General features: G+C 41.6%; 1 protein-coding gene across 5 annotated transcripts in view; it reads left to right on the top strand.

Moving 5' to 3' along the window:
• Positions 1-21,658, top strand: part of LOC109432299 (ral guanine nucleotide dissociation stimulator-like 1) — a 230,401-nt gene that overhangs the window by 202,793 nt on the left and 5,950 nt on the right. For 3 of the 5 annotated variants that reach the window (XM_062855559.1, XM_029875142.2, XM_029875140.2), the window contains 3 exons: positions 3,531-3,632; positions 16,238-16,514; positions 16,584-16,710. In XM_062855559.1, coding sequence (XP_062711543.1) covers positions 3,531-3,632; positions 16,238-16,514; positions 16,584-16,710 — 506 coding nt within the window. Of the gene's footprint in view, positions 1-3,527; positions 3,633-16,237; positions 16,515-16,583; positions 16,711-21,658 lie in introns of all 5 variants that reach the window. The other 2 variants (XM_029875139.2, XM_062855558.1) reach the window with 1 other exon arrangement.

Below are 21,658 nucleotides of genomic sequence, written 5' to 3'. Positions count from 1 at the left end.
AGGGCATGTTGCAAGAATGCCGGACAACAACCCTGCAAAGTTGGTGTTTGCTAACCATCCGGTTGGTACAAGAAGGCGTGGAGCGCAGAGAGCACGATGGGCGGACCAGGTGGAGCGTGATCTGGCGAGTGTTGGGCGTGACCGACGTTAGAGAGCTGCAGCTGCAAATCGAGTATTATGGCGGCAAATTGTTGATTCAGTATTATCATGAATTTGATGCTAACTAAATAAATGAAATGAAATGAATAGGAGTCGAAGTGTGATCATTACACAGCGCAACAGTTTTTTGTCTCAAGAGCAAACTTATGTGTCTCTGACAGATTTTGGGCCGCTGTATCCGAATCCGGGCTCAGATTTGCTCCAGCACGTCAAAATTTTGAGCTATACCTCAATTTATAGGGAAAAATATGCGATTTTGGGCTTTTTTGACTGCCAGCTGTTAATGGAGATATTTTTTTAACCAACCGACTCATGCTAAATATTTCGGTTTACCAAATCAAATTTGATAGTTTCAAGCGATTTATGTTAGGTACGATATTTCCCATACTAGTCACCCTCCAAAAGTTGCATGCAAGTTTACTTACTAACATAAAATGCCTAAATCTATCAAATTTGATTTGGAAAAATAAAATATTTTGCATGAGTCGTTAATTTAGAGGTTAATTGACCAATTTACCTTTTGGTTGGTTAAAAAATATCTCTATGCTTAATGGCTGGCAGTCAAAAAAGCCCAAAATCGCATATTTTGCCCTATAATTTAGGGTATAGCTCAAAATTCTGACGTGCTGGAGCAAATCTGAGCCCGGATTTGGATTCAGCGGCTCAAAATCTGTCAAAGACACATGAGTTTGCCCTTGAGACATACCAAAAGTTAATCTTTGTTACGCTGTGTTATTAAACCACGAGAAGTTTATGTTAAAAAAAAAGACACGGACAACGTCTGCAGCTTTCGGCTGTACAGACTGTTTATACTTAACAGTGGAAACGTGAAAGAAACTATTCTCACGAAAAGTTTCAATGCCTGAAGCGGGAATCGAACCCTCATCCCATAGCATGGTGCGATTGTAAGCTTGGTGACCCTAACCGCACGGCTACGAGGCTCCAGTTTTGATATGAGGGCTTCAATTCATCTCTAGGATGGCACAGATAGGAAGGCATGCGACTGGCAATCAACGGGTCTCGAGTTCGAATCTTGATTTAGGTTAATTTATATGTAGTTATTATTCCATAATAATTGTTCATAGCATAAGTGCCTATCAAAAAATCTCATGGAATTAAAAAAAGGGTTTTTTTTATATTTTTAATCATTATTGTTACCTCAACAGCTGAATAACAGCTTTACTACATATTTGAAAAATGCTTTCAACAACAAATAGTTCAGTTGATACACAACACTATGCTTTATAATTTCTCCGAATTTGTGTGAACAAACCCGAACAAAGGTTGTACTTGAAACTTATCCACATGTTATTCAGCATTATGCTGAATTGATTCGCCATAAAGGTGCTTGTTAAATAAGTGATTATTAGTTGGATTGTGTAATTGATGTAATTGATTTAGATCTTACAAATATACAGCAGTAACATTCGCTTCAAATTTTACTGTATCAACCGATGAAACCGAAGAATTATCATTGCACGCGTCGTTGGATACGGAAAAAATTCTAGAGCGTTTAATAATATTAAAGAATATCGAATTAACAGAAGCCAGTTAACCGACATCATTGCTTGTGTCATGAATAGTATTTTTGTTCAACGTATAAAGTGCGATATGCATCAACTTGCCACTTGAGTTTGGTTGAAATGGATTTCCGAATGCACCACAAAGGCACCAACGCCGCTAGGTGGATTAATTAGGTTTCTTTTCATAATTTGGGTTGTCCGGGAAATGTTCGAAGGAAAAAGTGAAAAGTGACGCGTGTTTCAGGTAGTTGCGATGGGGATCTCGATCGCGTTGCATTGTTCGTAGGAAAAAGTGAAAAGTGAGACGTGCTCGGGGCACGTGCACGTTGTCCTTCCTCGTGAAGTGATGAAAATGGATGCGCACTTGGTAGCCAACAGTATTGCAGGAAATTGAAGAAGTCAAGGAGTGGTTGCGGTCATCCGACGACATGGAACTGTTTAAAAAAAGTTAAACAAGCTGTAACTTTTCATGAAGTGCATCAAAAGTTCTCAAATTTTGAATGTTTGTTAGCCTGTTAGGGGAGCTTACTTATTTTCGGCAGAGTTGGCCTCAAATCCTACCCAACCAAGCTGAGTTGCATACCCAAATTTTAAGCAATTTGCCCGACAAAAACCCTCCATGACGAAAAAACAAACCGATAACACCCTTAGCCACCCTATTTGTGCATCATTGGTACAAATTTGAGCTCACGGAGCTCGAACCGTTCTCGTAGAACACTATTTTTTAGACAACGAATTTTTGAGCTGTCATAACTCGGAATCCAGGGAACCGAATTGAATCAAATTTTGAACGCTTTTCAACAATGTATAAATGCTTTAACAATTCTCAAAAAATAGGAACTTTTTGAACGTTGAAAAATGTTATGATGAATTGCCACTTTTTGGATCTATCTCGAAAAAAAAAATATTTTTTTTACATTAATATCATATACATTATACATTTTAGTTGTGATATCCAAAGATTTTCTACTTCTGTTCTCAAGATCCGCTCTTTTCACATATTGCAACACCATGGTCTAGAAATCTTTAATGAGATATATTAGAGCTTATTTGGATTAAAGAAAGAACACGTACAGTATTTTTTTGTGTTATGTTCGTATCAAGTATCAATATATTGTTAAAAATGCATGAAATTTCATTTGTTGAACTTTTTTGTGTGAGAAAAATAAGTTACTTATCTAAAACATTTTGACAACCCCCTGTATGTAAAGAGAACCAAAACAGAACAAATACTTCACTGAATTTATCACAGAAAAATTGTTAACAAACAAAATAGTGAACCATAGTGCTAATTTTTCCCCTTCGCTGTTGGAAAAATGATTACACTGATATTTCTTTGCGTTTCAGTAACTTGTTCGTTTGCATGAAACCGGCGGAAAGCACGAGACATTTGAATGACTAAATTTGGAGCTGTGCCATATCTATGACTAAGCGACTGAGTATGGTTGTGTCCCTAATTATCGTAAAATAATTGCTACCATGAAAGGTTAGCGCGAAACGACTGTTCATCAGAGGGAGCTTCAAGAATTATAGCAAGTATCGATTCAACAGTTTTATGGCTAAATTTCCACCCAAAATCGTTGTTTTCTGAAACGCGAGTTCCCCTCAGCAACTCATCAACACAGCACGAACCGAACCCACTCAAAAGAACGTTGAGCTCCCCCCACAGTATATTGCAATAAACCGGCATCGTCGTCATAGGTCGGTGTTGGTCAGTTGGATTTTGTTTACTTTCTCGATCCCTTCGTTGCTCCGATCCACCACCCTTTTCGCCACAATAATATCTTGATTCTTGGCAAATGATTTAATGAGAAAATGTTTCGTTCCGTTTCCCATTCTTCCCAGCAGCCCACCTGGCGACTTTGGGGCGAGGAGCGTGAGCAGGACGCCATCTACACCGTGTACCTGAAGAAGGTCCGCTACCACAGGCCAACGCCGAGCGCCAGCAGTGTAAGTACCCAGCTACCCTCTACCTAGTACCTAGTGGAAGTGTGTACCTTGGATAGTATATAGAGAAGTTTATGTTTTGTTGGGATAATAGTGGCTTATGGTGAGTGAGGGATATGCGCCCGTAGGGAAGGGTGGAGGTGGAGATACTAATTGAAGATTTTTCTGCCCGTTGGTCTTAATTGAAATGCGGGATTAACGCAAGGAAGATCTTGATGCTGGCTGATGAGTTTTGTGGAGGGTGCAATTAAATGGGGGTAGATAATCATGATTAAGGTGGTACTCTATCTGGTAGGGCTTTGCGTAAAAAGATGACTCATGTTATGGAAAGGAAGCTTCTATGAAATAAGCCTCATAACAATTGGCCTTTTTCAATCCACCTTGCAATGTCATACTATTTGTGGGTTTTTGTTTTTTCCTGGTACATGAAGTCACGCTCTACTGTACACTCTCTGCTTCTTAAAAGGCTAACTTTCAGGGTCGAAACCATGCTTGAAACTGCTAAATTTTAATTTCAATTGCGATATAATCTCACAAGGAAATTGCATAAAAACGTATTTATATCCGAAGTTATGCATAACTTAAATGAATCTTTTTTCGTTCGTTTTGATATGCTTCTTGATTGCAATCGACATGCTTGGTTTTAACTTCATGTATGCTAATTATATGTTTTATACAATATGCTATTTCAAACTAAGAATCACAAAACAGTGACCAATGAAAATGATTTTATTTCTAGCAAAATTTCACCTGCCAAATCGGAGGAATTTTCACGAAGATCATCCAATTTTCTACCAGAAGGATGTCCAAAATTTATCGTAATTCTTAAAACAAAATTGCTAGAACTCCTTATAACCTCTTATAAAGGTCCGATGGAAATGTTTTAATATATTCCTCACATATTTGAGCAACAACATCTCCATCGCTTCTTCTAGAAAACACCGTGTTATATGCTTTCATGAACACTGCAAGTTTTTTTTATATTTAATAATATGTTTAAATAGGGTGGTTTGGCGTTAAGGTGAAACGGGATGCCGTGTTATTTTTCCTATGTTGGCTCTCTTTCTATCAATTTGCCTCGCGATATAGAAGATGGTAATCTCGAGTTCTATCGCACTGAAGATGCTGAAAACCAATCAGCATATGCACTGCATACACAATGATAGGTTTTTGTTGCAAAATATGAAGTATAATCTGAGATTACCATCTTAGTAGCAACAGAGCAATGGCGGATATTTCCTCGATTGTCCTGTTCGTCCTTAAAGGGGAGAGCAAAAGGAGTCCAGGAATAATTAAATGGATTTCAAGGGTTTCAGTTAGTTTCGAAGGGATTTCTAGGAACTTCATGGAATTTACATGGTTTCAAGGGCCCAAGTTACTCATGGATTTAAATAGGGGTCAAGAAGGGTTGCAGAGGGTTTCATTGGCATTTCAGGGAGTTCAGGAGTGTTATAAAGGTTTAAGAACATGCATAAGAGCTTTAAGAGGTGTTTTGGGACGTTTCAGTGGCTCCGATGGGTTTTCAGAGGCGTTTCAGAGGGTTTAGGGTGTTTCAGGCACAGTACAGGTGGTCTTTAAAACAGACACATTGGCCGGATTTTGTGAAAATCGTACTCCGGCTGATGAGCTCGGCTCGTTGCATCACACCTTTCAGGGCGATATTGAGCAGCAAGTATGAGAGTACAACTAGACAGAACGCCAGTTGAAGGCACGAATTTCCTAAATGAAGGAGAACGTGCCTCTGGAGCCGACCTACTGATCGTCGCTTTCATCAGTCTAGTGAACTTCCCGGAAAAGCCGTTCTTGCCCATGTTTTTCCATAGGTCTGTGCGGTCGATAATGTCGTACGCCGCCTTGAAGTCGATGAACAGGTTATGCGTTGGGACCTGGTATTCACGGCATTTCTGGAGGATTTGCCGTACGGCGAAGATCTGGTCCGTTGTCGAGCGGCCATCGACGAAACTGGCTAGAAAACTTGCCATAAACTCATTCACTTTAGGGGAAAGGCGACGGAAGATTATCTGAGATAACACTTCGTAGGCGGCAGTCAGGATTGTGATCGTTTGAAAGTTCTCACAATCCAACTTCTTGTAAATGGCGCATACTACCCCTTCTTTCCACCTATGGTACACTGTTTGATCTCCCAGATCCGGACTTTTAGTTGGTGTAGGCAAGTGGCCATATTTTCCGGGCCCATTCTGATGAGTTCTGCTCCGATATGATCCTAACCAGCCGAGTTATTGATCTTGAGCTTGATCCTTAGCGTCCCGTAACGTGGGAATTGGCTAGTTTTTGCTCCCTGCTGTACTGACGTAGTCATTTCTTCCGCAGCCTTGGTCCTCCGTGTTTTTGCTCTTCGCAACATTCTGGTGTTTGTCGTAGTGCTGCTTCCACCTTTTGATCACCTCACGTCCGTTCGTCAATATGCTCCCGTTCTTATCGCTGCACATTTCGGTTTACGCCATGAAAGCTTTGCGGAATGCGCTGAGCTTCTGGTAGAACTTTTGTGTTTCCGCTTCTTCCAGGCCGTTCTTTTTCTCCCGGAAGAGGCGGGTCTCCTGTTTCCGCGTTCTTTCGTATCGCTCCACGTTTTGCCGGGTCCCGTGCTGCAGCATGGCCACCCTCGCTACGTTCTTCTCTTCCGAAATCCCTCTACACTCATGGTCGAACCAACCGTTCCTTCGGCTCCGTTCCACATACCGTTGGTCTCCTCAACTGCGTTGTTGATGGCTGCTTTTATCGTACTCCAGCAGTCTAGAGGGGATTCATTGAGCTCGTCCTCGTCCTACAACGCTGCCTCGAGATTCTGCGCGTATGCGGTGGCGACATCTGGTTGTTTCATTCGCTCTAGATTATACTAAGGTAGCCATCGGTACATACCGTACCTTGATGATCACGGAGAGTTTTTGGCGCATTTTTACCAAAAATGTGGTCAGAGTCGATGTTTGCGCCACAATCGCAAGTCCTTTTTGTTCGCTGGGGTCGTTGCCGTTGGTCTCGGTTCGTATTATTCTGTTACTGATTTTCCGTTACAATGGTTTTTTAGGGCTGGCTCGTAGGGCCTGACACCAACCCCCTACTTTCCGGAGAACCATAGTGCACAGTTGAGCTTAGAGTCCTTCCCTGGCACTCGGACGTAGATCAGCCGCCCCTAACATGGGGATCAGACGCTGTTGTGAGCCGCTCCTCCTGGAGAACAGACGCTCAGGTTTGCCGAAGCAAACCCCCCCTTCCCTGTCAGCCTACGACCGCGTGGAGGTAGGGATAGGAGTTGCTGGGCAGAGGCTAGTGGATCACAATGGGATCTGAATTGCGCAGAATACCCAGCCTTTATCGTGACAGAAATCCCTCCTGGAATATCTCAAGAAATTCTTCCATAGATTCCTTCGGAAATTTTGAGAAGAATTCAATACAAATTCTTCCTTGTGTTTATATGGAAAATCTTCCATGGATTTTTTTTACAAAATATTACAAAGAATTCGTTGAAAATTCATGCAGCAATTCCTTCTTTTAGGGATCTCGTAAGAAATTCCTTTATCTGTCCCATTTACAAGAAAGGCGACCATTTGGAATGTGAGAACTTCAGAGCGATCACTATTTTGAATGCTGCCTACAAAGTGCTATCTCAGATCAACTTCCGTCGTCTGTCACCTAAAACAAATGAGTTCGTGGGAAGTTATCAAGCCGGCTTCATCGACGGCCGGTCGACAACGGACCAGATCTTTACCGTACGGCAAATCCTCCAGAAATGCCGTGAATACCAGGTCCCAACGCATCACCTGTTCATCGACTTCAAAGCAGCATACGACAGTATCGACCGCGCAGAGCTATGGAGAATCATGGACGAAAACGGCTTTCCTGGGAAGCTGACTAGACTGATTAAAGCAACGATGGACGGTGTTCAAAACTGCGTAAGGGTTTCGGGTGAACTATCCAGTTCATTCGAATCTCACCGGGGACTGCGACAAGGTGATGGACTCTCATGCCTACTCTTCAACATCGCTCTGGAAGGTGTGATGCGACGAGCCGGGCTCAACAGCCGGGGAACGATTTTCACAAAATCCGGACAATTTGTGTGCTTTGCGGACGACACGGACATTTTACCAGAACATTTGAAACGGTGGCAGAGCTGTACACCCGCCTGAAACGCGAAGCAGCAAAGGTCGGACTGGTGGTGAATGCCTCAAAAACAAAGTTCATGCTGGTAGGCGGAACCGAAAACGACCGGATCCGTCTGGGTAGTAATGTTACGATAGACGGGGATACTTTCGAGGTGGTGGAGGAATTCGTCTACCTCGGATCCTTACTGACGGCTGACAACAACGTGAGCCGTGAAATTCGGAGGCGCATCATCAGCGGAAGTCGGGCCTACTACGGGCTCCAGAAGAAACTGCGGTCGAAAAAGATTCACCCACGCACCAAATGCACCATGTACAAAACGCTTATAAGACCGGTGATCATCTACGGGCACGAGACATGGGCCATGCTCGAGGAGGACCTGCAAGCACTCGGAGTTTTCGAGCGACGCGTGCTGAGGACGATCTTCGGCGGTGTGTAGGAGAACGGTGTGTGGCGGAGAAGAATGAACCACGAGCTCGCTGCACTTTACGGCGAACCCAGCAGTGCTTAATTCTTTAAAATCTTTTGAAAGAAATTGAAAGGATTCATTGTGGAATTTCTGAAGGTCTCTCAAGTGTAATTTCTATGGCAATTTCTAAATAAAATCTTGAAAGAGTTTTTGAAAGATTTCTTGAAAAAATTCTGAGAGTAGTTTGAGAAACTTCAAAAGGAATTTGTGGAGGTACATAATTCTTAAACACATTTTAAAGAGTTTCCGAAGCAATCCTTACATAATTTTATAAGGGAAACTAAAAAAAATTCTTAAAGAATATCTCGAGAAGAAAATTTTCCGTCAACATTAATGGATTATTAATTTTATTTGGTAGAATTTATGAAGAAATTTCTGTTAAAAAATACCACTTACATAGATTTTTTAAAAGTAGGTTTGACGGACTTAATGTTTGATGATGTAAAACCTTGCTCTAGGTCTGAAATATATTTTTGATCGCAGTCATCACTAACATAATTTTATTTCGCAAGCCAATCGTATAAACAAGCCGTATAATTTTGCATTATTTTCACACTTCGCCAAAACGGTTGACCACTTATCGTACCGGCCGGCGGCCTTCCCATTGTTGACAACGTGACACAGCACCATTTCCCATAATTATACAATTTACTGTTTCCAACTTGTCGCGCTGTCCACCGCGCTGAGGCTGTAGATTAATTTTAAATACCCTATTGTGGCTATCGAGCTGAAAGTGACCACCACTTGGCGAAGCTGATAGCTGATGCTTTGATGCTTTCAGAGTTTGATTTCCCACGCGCTAGTTCAGATTTTCATACTCTAGCTGCACGACAATGGCTCAGCTGATTAACCCCCTGAGGTTCGAATCGGACAGAAGGCTTCAAACTACCGTGGCATAATCTATACTCCGTTTAATTGAAGCCGGATTTCGGTTCGAAAATGTTCGATTTCATAACATCCTATTAAACTAGTTGCAGCAGTCCATTTAATCGGGACTCAAACACACACACAGTTGAATGATCGGAATTTTATGGCCATCAGTGCAGTCTTCCCATAAACTATGGGGTTAATTGTAGCGACAAACGAGATTAGAGAGGAGTATGTGGCCTGAAATTGAAATTGGATTACGACTGGGACTGCACTGCAATCATACGATAGCCAGATAGAGTAGCAATAATTGGTTTGGGAATAGACACAGCATTTAAAAGCTCTGGTTAGGGGCCAGAGGTCTTCAAATTTCTGGATAAGTGCTGATTTTTTGTTGTTGTACTGATGCACTGACACTGATGTTCTTCTGACTTCATTTAGATTGATGAGGTACGTCCCGAATTTTTGTTCAGCAAGGGACAGTGTCAATTCTGGCATCCAGCAACTGGGTATAAAATGCTGCGTAGTATTTGCTTTGAAAATTTCTTTGGGAATTTTATCAACGATCCTTTTAGAAATTACATTTACAATTCCTTTAGCCATTGCTTTGTGAATTCCATGAGAAATGATAGGTAATTCCATGACTTCTTCGATAATGCTTTCGAAAATTTCTTCGGCAATGACTTAAATTCCGTAAGATTGAAACCTTTCATTTAACAAATTGGCTGTTTCCATAGGTTTGTTTGTTATTTTTTGATAAATCATACCCAAATTAGTCTAAAGGTTAAAACCAGTGCCTGTGTTAATGTTTTTAACAATTCCTGCTAGCATTTCTTTGGAACTTCCTTTAAAAATGTATTTGGGAATTTATTCACCCACTTTTTCAGGTAATTGTTTTTATTTTGGAATTTGCAGTTAAATTTGGAATGTCTTTGGCAAATCCGTCGGAAAATTCTGCAGTAATTCCCGTGGTAGTCACTTTGAAAATTTCATCGCAAATTTCTATAAATACTTTTTACGAATTTCTTTTGAAAACATTAGTTTTTTTTGTAAATTTTTACAGTAATTTATTTGGAAAATTTTCAAGCACATTTTTTTTAAATTTCTCCTTTTTTCGTTTGGCATATTCGTTGAGAATTCTTTCGGAAATTTATCTTTGGAATTGATGCGGTAATTCTTTTCGAAATTCTTTATACATTCGATTCGATGACTAGCCATTTATTTGGAAATGTCATCGAAAAATGTTTGAAAAATTATCTTCATAACTTTCAAGACAATTTATATTGGAATTACATAGGCAATTCCTTTGAAATTTTCTCAGGCTGCTTTTTTTCTCTGCGACTTCTTTTGAGAATTCCTTTGAACATTTATTTGGCAATTCTTTTTTGTTGTTTCTTCAATTTTTCAGGAATCAGCTAATAGTATCAGAAATTCCGATTTGGAGTTTCTGATTTCTCAAAGAAATTGTCTTGAAAATTATATTGTCGATGAAATTCCTGAAGGAATTTTGGAAAGAATTCCAAAAGAATTGACTGGCCCAAGGAATTCCCAGAAAATTTAAAAAAAAAGTTTACCAATAAGTTCTCAAACAAAACAAAAAAAAAATCCACACAGCTTATCGAGGAAATTACGAAGAACTGAGATGAACCAGCCTCGGGCTGAAAATCTCATAAATAAAGACATAAAAAAAAAAAAATTACGAAGAAATTGCCGAAGGAAAGCAACTGCCAAACGTATTATCTAACAGATTGCTGAACAACTGGTTAAGAATTTTATAAGTATATAATAAACTGTTAATTTATATAAGTCGAAGCAGATGGAATTGTGACAGGAAGTTTTGGGCAAAAACTGAAAATAAAAAATTACAAAGCAATTGCTGAAGAAATTCTCAAAGAAACATCTGAGGAAATTCATAAAGAAAAGTGAAACAGTTTTAAAGGATAGCCAAACAACGTTTTAAGATATTGTCAAATAAATTTTCAAATGTATTACTGAAAGAAAACCGATAGCAACTTGCAAATAAATTGCCGATTCGAAACGAATTCCCGAAACAAACCACATTGGTCAAATCAATTGCCGAACCTATTTAGAATTTACTTCCTGTACTGGTCCATGATAGCCATCAGAAATTCCTTTAGAGATTCTTTCAAGATTTATCAAAGTTTTCAAGATGATTCTCGCAGGACTTCCGAGAATCATTCAAGCAGGGTTCGTTCAGATATATTTCCTGAGATTTCTTTAGCAATTATTTTGGAAAATCCTTCAAGGATTGCTACGGAAGTTAGTGCATGTAATCTTTCATGTGTTTATTCCAACATTTCTTTCTGTAAGAATTTCACTTAAGTGACCTTTTAGAAATTTCTCAAGTATTCTTGAAAATTATCCAAGGTTTTTCTCAAGGAGCTCCTCCAGGGATTGGTTAGGGTAGATTCAGACCTTATTCCAGGTATTCTTTCATTAATTTTCCGGTGATAGTTTAGACATTTATTCAAAGATTCTCCCAGCAATTGCCATGGAAATTACTCCGGAATTTATTCTTTGGGATTTTTCAAAGGATTTATCAAGAAATCCTTCTGTGAATACCTGGAAAGGGTTCTCCTGTTCTTCCAGGTAGTTTTTCGAAGATTCTTAAGAAACATCAGTTTTTCAAAAAATCATTCAGAAGTTCTCAACAATTTATTTTTCATGATGCTTTTGTTTTTGTTCTGTAGGATTTCTTTCAGGATTTTTTCATGTAACAAATTGTTAAAGAAATTCTTCTATCAGTATCTCCAGAGATATTTCTCGAAATTCTTCTAAGTATTCCTCAGAAATTTATTGATGGATTTATACGAGAATTCCATCAGTGCCTTTGTCTGCCATTTTTGCAGGAATTTTGGTAGACATTTTCAAGGCATTCCTTCAGAAATTTCTCTAACGATATATGCAGGACTCCTCTCAGAAATCTCCCTGGAAATTTTTCTTCGAAATATCTTTCAGAGTTCTTCAAGAAGTTTCTAATGATTTTTTTCTTGGAATTAAGGAGGAATCTTATGTAGTTTCTTCAGAAACTAAGAAGGTAGTTATCCCGGGGTATCTTAAGGTTGAAGGATTCGTCATTTATATCACCGTCATCATTCATATTTCCAAAGCAGTTTCCTTTTTCAAAACAAAAATATTTTTGATGAAAAAGTATTCACTGTATTCCAATCTCTATCTGGAATACCGTGAATACATTTTCATTATGATCCTCTATGTTTAGAAAGAGAAAACTGCTTTCGGAATTTCATTGATGACGGTGATATCAATGACGAATCCTTCAACCTCAGTTACCTCAGTATTTTTTTTGTCCAAGAAACGCTCCAGAAAATTTCAAGAATTTCTTCTTGGAGTCTCCAAAGTTATAACAAGTAGTTTTTTAGAAGAGATTCCTTCAGACAATCATCCAGGGATTTCTTTAAAATTTCCTTCAGAGATTTCTTTCTCAGGAATTTCTCTTGGAATTCTTGGAGGAACCCTCAAAACGAAAAAAAAATCTGTGTCGGAATTTATTTAATAAAACAAAATGACGAGTTTCTGTAAAACTCCATGAAAGAACTGTTGAAGAAATTCCACATTAGAATTCCTGAAGAAATTCCTTAAACTTTGAAGAATTATCTGAAGATATATTTGAATGAATCCCTGATGGAATATCAGAAGAAATCCGACCGGGAATTTCTTTTTTTATTTACGTGTATTTTCACTACGTAATGCTTATTCTACATTTGGGAGCGGGAATTTTTGTAAGAATTTCTGAAGGATTTTTTGAAGAAATCTCCAGTAAAATTTCGGTTAAAATCTTAGGAAGAACTTTCGAATGAGAATATCTTAAAAAAAAAACTCTGGGAAATTTTTAAAGAAACTTCAGAAGGAGTTTTGAAAAACTTCCTAGAAAAATGCCAGGAGAAATTCCCCGGAAAAACCTTGGGCGTAATTCCTGGAAAAAGTTTATTGAGTAATCTTTAAGAAAATCCCTGAAGAAATCTTTGAATAAAATTTCCCAACGAGTCTGTGGTAGCTTATCTCAAGAATTCCACGGTAGAGTTTCCGGAGGAATTTGAATTTCTGATTTTATGGAAAAATTGCTGCAAGCATTTCTAAAAATATTCCTTGAACAATTTGTGTACATATTTCTGAAGAAATTCTTGTGGGAATACTTGAAAAAAAAAACATTTAGATACGCTTCTGTAATGCTTTTCTGAAATAAGTTGATATATTTCTAAAGGAATTGATGTAGAAATTCTTTATGGGGAAAAATGGAGAAATATCTGGAGGAATTCTTAAAAAATCTCTGTATGAACTCTTGAAGGTATTCCTTAAGGATTTTCTGGATGATTCCCTGTAGAAGTTAAGGAAGGAAGAAATCTGTGGAAGATTTTCTGGAAAAATTTGTGGAAGAATTCTGAACTTTTGATTATCTGAAGGAATCGCTGAAAGCATTTCTAAGATATCCTGAAAGAATTCTGGTACGGAATTTATAAAGAATTGATGGAAGAATTTCTGAGGAAACCCGTAAAAGATTTACTAGAGGAGTTCATGGAGAAATTTTTGGAGGATCCTGTAGAGGTTATTTCAAATGATATTTTAGAGCAATTTATGATGAAATCAATAGCAGATGTTCTAAAAAACTTTCAAAAAAACATTCAAGACTTTCTGATAGGAATTTTTAAAAAGATTTTCTAATGGTGTCGATGAAGTAGTTTCGGAAGGAATCTAATGAGAAATTTCCGAGGGCATTCCTGGCAGAATTTTCATTAAATTTTCTGAAGGAATCGCTTTGTAGGCATTTTGCCCCCTCTTTTATCTCGCTCTTTCTTGTGTTTATCAAATAGAATGAGCGAGAAGAAAGAAAAAGCTGCTCACACTAGTGTCTGGAAGAATTCCAGAAGGGTCTGCAGGAATTCCTGGCGGAGCTCTTGGTAGAAACCAAAAAAGAGTCCCTAGATGATTCCTGGAAAGAGTTCTCGAAGATTCCTGACAGTCACCCAGAAAAAAAAAATACTGAATGAAGTTCTTGTCAGAGATCTTTTAGGATTTGTAAAAGGGTTTCAGAAGGAATTCCTGAATAGTTCCCAGAAGATACACCGGGAAGAATCTCGTATGAAATACCAGGAATAAATCCTAACTCACTAATTCACTCATACGCTCATTTACTTACACCTTCATTTACTACCTGGTTCACTCAGCCACTACTTCACTAACTCACTAGCTTACTCACTCACTCATTTGATCATCTGCGCACTCTTGTATCAACTCAGTTACTAAACAATTTTTCAACTCTTCAAATCACCCACTTACTCATTACACCACTCACTAACAGGCTCGCTCACTTCCTAATACATGCACTAAGCAACTCACTCACTCATTAAGTAATTAACTCACTAACTCATTCATTTTTTACCCACACTTTCACTCACTAACACACTCAGTCACTCACTAATCCACTAACTCACTATCTCCTCACTTGCTCACTCTTTTATTCACTTGACAGCTCGCTACATTCCTTACTAGCTCACAATATTTCTCACTTACTCACAAACTCATTTATTTACTCATTAACACTAGTAGTAAACCTTACTAATTCATTCATTTACTAACTAACAGGCTCTTTAACAGACTCACTCATTTACTCTTTTGCTTATTAGTTCACTCATTAAATCACACATTCACTCACTAACATGCTCACTTATTCACCAATTTACCAACTCAGTAGCTCACCCAGTCATATACTTATTAATTCTCTACCTCACTTACACTTACTAGCTCAGTAAATCATTCACTTGCCTTTTTATTCCACAACCCATTGATCAACTTTCCTTCTCACTTACTCTCATACTCACTATCTCACAAACTCACCCATCAACTCATTTACTTGCTAATTTACTAGCTCACTCTTTTTCTTCCAATCACTTATTCACTAAGTCATCAACTCACTCATTTATCAACTAACTCGCTCCTGAAGTCATTAACATAAAATTTCACCAACTTGCTCACCTACTCATTCATTAACTCCCTCATTAATCATTTTACTCATTCATTTACTCACTCATTAACTTGCATATTAACTCCCTGAATAAATCACTTACTGACTAACTAATTCACTCACTATTATATTGACTTTCACGGAACATATCTCACATGCTCATTAACTCATCAACTCACTCACTGACTCACTGATTCATACACCCTTACTGACTAACTAATTCACATATTCTCTTACTAACGTACTCAAATTCACGGAACAGCTCTCTGTCCAAAGCTCCATAATTTTCTCAGTCAGCAACTGACTCACTCACTAACTCACCCAATCTTGGGGCAGCTCAAACTCATACACTTACCAATTCACTAATTTTCTTACTCATTTACCAACCCCTTCACTCATCTGGTTTTAACCTATTCGATCATAAAGAATGTTGCTGGGACCGCGTTATAGTGTGAAACCACACTTAAGTTGTCTTTCGGCACCGTTTTGCTTTGAGACATTTGAGCCTTATGAATGAATGTTTAGTAATACTATAAGAGAAGATAACGGTGTTTGTTAAAAAAAAAACTAAAACAAAATCGTACGGATAAATACGAAGAGTACTGAAAAAACCGAGTTTTTCAACGAGTTCCCTACAACATTTTATGCAATGTTTTTTTCATTACACAATTCATTTGAGTTGCATAATATTCATAATGCAACTCAAATGAACCAGTATGGAAAAATTGGCCATTATGCTGATTTGCTGATTTTTTCATCTTTTTGCAACTCGTTACATAAATAACTATTTTGATATGAACCAACTGATTATTTTATTTCCCTGGAGAATACTCTAAATATTTTCCACAAATTTAACCATGTTTTAAAAACCACGTTAAACCTACCTGTTTTATGTTCTTTATTAACCTCTGTCTGAGAACAAGAAGCCAGATGGTCTCCATCAACCGAACCGAAATTATATCGACACCCACTTCCAGTAGTGCAATCAATTAAAAACGCGTTCTCCGCCTTTTCCCACTTATGCGCCAAATTGGAATTCGATCCCTCATCAGCCAAGCGCTTAAGTGGCCTCTTGACAGGTCCCGTCTCCGTCAATTACTTAGCTAGCTAGTGGTTGATTCTTAACCATTCTCCCATCTTCTCTCCTCGCAGCAAGACTCGGACGATGAAATATCGCACTTGGAGTGGGAAACGGTGCGGGTGCGTTTCGTCAAGGCGGCCACCCTGTCGCGGCTGGTCGATGCCCTGACCACGGACGATGGCGAACTGGAGAGCACGTTCGTCAACGTGTTCCTGACAAGCTATCGGACGTTCTCGCAGCCGGAAAAGGTGCTCGAGCTGCTGCTCAATCGGTACGAGAAACTGCTGGCGGCGGAACTGGCACTGGTGCCGGCCGAGGCGCTCACCGATCAGCACAAGAAAACTCTAGGTTTGTTTGGGGGGTTTCATCGTGGTGAAGAGTTGTTCGAATGTCTTACTGAATCTCTCTTCATTTTAGTCTCCGTTCTTCACGTGTGGTTGGATGGATTCCCCGAGGACTGGGATACGGAAAACCTGCAGAGGTTACTGGCGTTCACCTCGAAGCGGCTGCCAAACTCGGAAATACACGTTAAAGCTTTACATAGGTAAGTGGGGTTGCATGTTGGAGGAATCCTAGAAAAATTCCTAGATGAATTCCTGGAGAAATCCCTGGAGGAATTCCTGGAGAAATTCGTGAAAAAATTCCTGGAGGAATTCCTAGAGGAATTCCTGCAGGAATTCCTGGAGGAATCCCTGGAGGAATTCCTGGAGGAATCCCTGGAGGAATTCCTGGAGGAATCGCTGGAGGAATTTCTGGAGGAATCCCTGGAGGAATTCCTGGAGGAATTCCTGGAGGAATTCCTGGAGGAATTCCTGGAGGAATTCCTGGAGGAATTCCTGGAGGAATTCCTGGAGGAATTCCTGGAGGAATTCCTGGAGGAATTCCTGGAGGAATTCCTGGAGGAATTCCTGGAGGAATCCCTGAAGGAATTCCTGGAGGAATCCCTGGAGGAATTCCTGGAGGAATCCCTGGAGGAATTCCTGGAGAAATTCGTGAAAAAATTCCTGGAGGAATTCCTGGAGGAATTCCTGGAGGAATCTCTGGAGAAATTAGAGGAATCTCTGGAGGAATTCCTAGAGGAAGCTCTGGAGGAATTCCTGGAGAAATCCCTGGAGGAATTCCAGGACAAATCCCTGGAGGAATTCCTGGAGAAATCTCTGGAGGAATCCCTGGAAGAATTCCTAGAGAAATCTCTGGAGGAATTCCTAGAGGAATCTCTGGAGGAATTCCTGGAGGAATCTCTGGAGGAATTCCTGGAGGAATCTCTGGAGGAATTCCTGGAGGAATCTCTGGAGGAATTCCTGGAGGAATCTCTGGAGGAATTCCTGGAGGAATCTCTGGAGGAATTCCTGGAGGAATCTCTGGAGGAATTCCTGGAGGAATCTCTGGAGGAATTCCTGGAAGAATTCCTGGAGGAATTCCTGGAAGAATTCCTGGAGGAATTCCTGGAGGAATCCCTGGAGGAATCCCTGGAGGAATCCCTGGAGGAATCCCTGGAGGAATCCCTGGAGGAATCCCTGGAGGAATCCCTGGAGGAATCCCTGGAGGAATCCCTGGAGGAATCCCTGGAGGAATTCCTGGAGGAATCCCTGGAGGAATTCCTGGAAGAATCCCTGGAGGAATTCCTGGAAGAATCCCTGGAGGAATTCCTGGAGGAATCCCTGGAGGATACCCTGGAGGAATCCCTGGAGGATACCCTGGAGTAATCTCTGGAAGATTCAATAATTCTTTTAGAAATTTCGGGGGAATACCTTTTTTAACGACTTCATCAATGCTTCATTAGAAAAAAAACTGGAGGAATTCCTGGAGGAATCCCTGGAGGAATTCCCGGAGGAATTCCTGGAGGAATTCCTGGAGGAATCCCTGAAGGAATCCCTGGAGGAATTCCTGGAGGAATCCCTGGAGGAATCCCTGGAGGAATTCCTGGAGAAATTCATGAAAAAATTCCTGGAGGAATTCCTGGAGGAATTCCTGGAGGAATTCCTGGAGGAATTCCTGGAGGGATTCCTGGAGGAATTCCTGAAGGGATTCCTGGAGGAATCTCTGGAGAAATTCCTAGAGGAAGCTCTGGAGGAATTCCTGGAGAAATCCCTGGAGGAATTCCAGGACAAATCCCTGGAGGAATTCCTAGAGAAATCTCTGGAAGAATTCCTAGAGGAATCTCTGGAGGAATTCCTAGAGGAATCTCTGGAGGAATTCCTGGAGGAATTCCTGGAGGAATTCCTGGAGGAATTCCTGGAGGAATTCCTGGAGGAATTCCTGGAGGAATTCCTGGAGGAATTCCTGGAGGAATTCCTGGAGGAATTCCTGGAGGAATTCCTGGAAGAATTCCTGGAGGAATTCCTGGAAGAATTCCTGGAGGAATTCCTGGAAGAATTCCTGGAGGAATTCCTAGAGGAATTCCTGGAGGAATTCCTGGAGGAATCCCTGGAGGAATTCCTGGAGGAATCCCTGGAGGAATCCCTGGAGGAATTCCTGGAGGAATCCCTGGAGGAATCCCTGGAGGAATTCCTGGAGAAATTCATGAAAAAATTCCTGGAGGTATTCCTGGAGGAACTCCTGGAGGAATTCCTGGAGGAATTCCTGGAGGAATTCCTGGAGGGATTCCTGGAGGAATTCCTGGAGGAATTCCTGGAGGGATTCCTGGAGAAATCTCTGGAGAAATTCCTAGAGGAAGCTCTGGAGGAATTCCTGGAGAAATCCCTGGAGGAATTCCAGGACAAATCCCTGGAGGAATTCCTGGAGAAATCTCTGGAAGAATTCCTAGAGGAATCTCTGGAGGAATTCCTGGAGGAATTCCTGGAAGAATTCCTGGAGGAATTCCTGGAGGAATTCCTGGAGGAATTCCTGGAGGAATTCCTGGAGGAATCCCTGGAGGAATTCCTGGAGGAATCCCTGGAGGAATTCCTGGAGGAATCCCTGGAGGAATTCCTGGAGGAATCCCTGGAGGAATTCCTGGAGGAATCCCTGGAGGAATTCCTGGAGGAATCCCTGGAGGAATCCCTGGAGGAATTCCTGGAGGAATTCCTGGAGGAATTCCTGGAGGAATTCCTGGAGGAATTCCTGGAGGAATTCCTGGAGGAATTCCTGGAGGAATTCCTGGAGGAATTCCTGGAGGAATTCCTGGAGGAATTCCTGGAGGAATTCCTGGAGGAGTCCTGGAAGAATCCCTGGTGTAATCCCTTGAGGAATTCCTGGAGGAATTCCTGGAGGAATCCCTGGAGGAATTCCTGGAGGAATCCCTGGAGGAATTCCTGGAGGAATCCCTGGAGGAATTCCTGGAGGAATCCCTGGAGGAATTTCTGGAGGAATCCCTGGAGGAATTCCTGGAGGAATCCCTGGAGGAATTCCTGGAGGAATCATTGGAGGTATTCCTGGAGGAATCCCTGGAGGAATTCCTGGAGGAATCCCTGGAGGAATCCCTGGAGGAATTCCTGGAGGAATCCCTGGAGGAATTCCTGTAGGAATCCCTGGAGGAATTCCTGGAGGAGTCCCTGGAGGAATTCCTGGAGGAATTCCTGGAGGGATTCCTGGAGGAATCTCTGGAGAAATTCCTAGAGGAAGCTCTGGAGGAATTCCTGGAGAAATCCCTGGAGGAATTCCAGGACAAATCCCTGGAGGAATTCCTGGAGAAATCTCTGGAAGAATTCCTAGAGGAATCTCTGGAGGAATTCCTAGAGGAATCTCTGGAGGAATTCCTGGAGGAATTCCTGGAAGAATTCCTGGAGGAATTCCTGGAAGAATTCCTGGAGGAATTCCTGGAAGAATTCCTGGAGGAATTCCTGGAGGAATTCCTGGAGGAATTCCTGGAGGAATCCCTGGAGGAATTCCTGGAGGAATCCCTGGAGTAATTCCTGGAGGAATCCCTGGAGGAATTCCTGGAGGAATCCCTGGAGGAATTCCTGGAGGAATCCCTGGAGGAATTCCTGGAGGAATCCCTGGAGGAATTCCTGGAGGAATCCCTGGAGGAATTCCTGGAGGAATCCCTGGAGGAATTCCTGGAGGAATCCCTGGAGGAATTCCTGGAGGAATCCCTGGAGGAATTCCTGGAGGAATTCCTGGAGGAATTCCTGGAGGAATTCCTGGAGGAATTCCTGGAGGAATTCCTGGAGGAGTCCTGGAAGAATCCCTGGTGTAATCCCTTGAGGAATTCCTGGAGGAATTCCTGGAGGAATCCCTGGAGGAATTCCTGGAGGAATCCCTGGAGGAATTCCTGGAGGAATCCCTGGAGGAATTCCTGGAAGAATTTCTGGAGGAATCCCTGGAGGAATTTCTGGAGGAATCCCTGGAGGAATTTCTGGAGGAATCCCTGGAGGAATTCCTGGAGGAATCCCTGGAGGAATTCCTGGAGGAATCCCTGGAGGAATTTCTGGAGGAATCATTGGAGGAATTTCTGGAGGAATCATTGGAGGTATTCCTGGAGGAATCCCTGGAGGAATCCCTGGAGGAATTCCTGGAGGAATCCCTGGAGGAATTCCTGTTGGAATCCCTGGAGGAATTCCTGGAGGAGTCCCTGGAGGAATTCCTGGAGGAATCCCTGGAGGAATTCCTGGAGGAATCCCTGGAGGAATTCCTGGAGGAATCCCTGGAGGAATTCCTGGAGGAATCCCTGGAGGAATTCCTGGAGGAATCCCTGGAGGAATTCCTGGAGGAATCCCTGGAGGAATTCCTGGAGGAATCCCTGGAGGAATCCCTGGAGGAATTCCTGGAGGAATCCCTGGAGGAATTCCTGTTGGAATCCCTGGAGGAATTCCTGGAGGAGTCCCTGGAGGAATTCCTGGAGGAATCCCTGGAGGAATTCCTGGAGGAATCCCTGGAGGAATTCCTGGAGGAATCCCTGGAGGAATTCCTGGAGGAATCCCTGGAGGAATTCCTGGAGGAATCCCTGGAGGAATCCCTGATGGAATCCCTGGAGGAATCCCTCGAGGAATCCCTAGAGGAATTCCTGGAGGAGTCCTGGAAGAATCCCTGGTGTAATCCCTTGAGGAATTCCTGGAGGAATTCCTGGAGGAATCCCTGGAGGAATCCCTGGAGGAATTCCTGGAGGAATCCCTGGAGGAATCCCTGGAGGAATTCCTGGAGAAATTCATGAAAAAATTCCTGGAGGTATTCCTGGAGGAATTCCTGGAGGAATTCCTGGAGGGATTCCTGGAGGAATTCCTGGAGGAATTCCTGGAGGAATCCCTGGAGGAATTCCTGGAGGAATCCCTGGAGGAATCCCTGGAGGAATCCCTGATGGAATCCCTGGAGGAATCCCTCGAGGAATCCCTAGAGGAATTCCTGGAGGAGTCCTGGAAGAATCCCTGGTGTAATCCCTTGAGGAATTCCTGGAGGAATCCCTAGAGGAATCCCTGGAGGAATCCCTGGAGGAATTCCTGGAGGAATCCCTGGAGGAATCCCTGGAGGAATTCCTGGAGAAATTCATGAAAAAATTCCTGGAGGTATTCCTGGAGGAAGTCCTGGAGGAATTCCTGGAGGAATTCCTGGAGGAA

Source organism: Aedes albopictus, chromosome 3, assembly GCF_035046485.1.
Source record: "Aedes albopictus strain Foshan chromosome 3, AalbF5, whole genome shotgun sequence".
NCBI lineage: Eukaryota > Metazoa > Arthropoda > Insecta > Diptera > Culicidae > Aedes > Aedes albopictus.
This window is presented reverse-complemented; position numbering and strand designations above follow the sequence as displayed.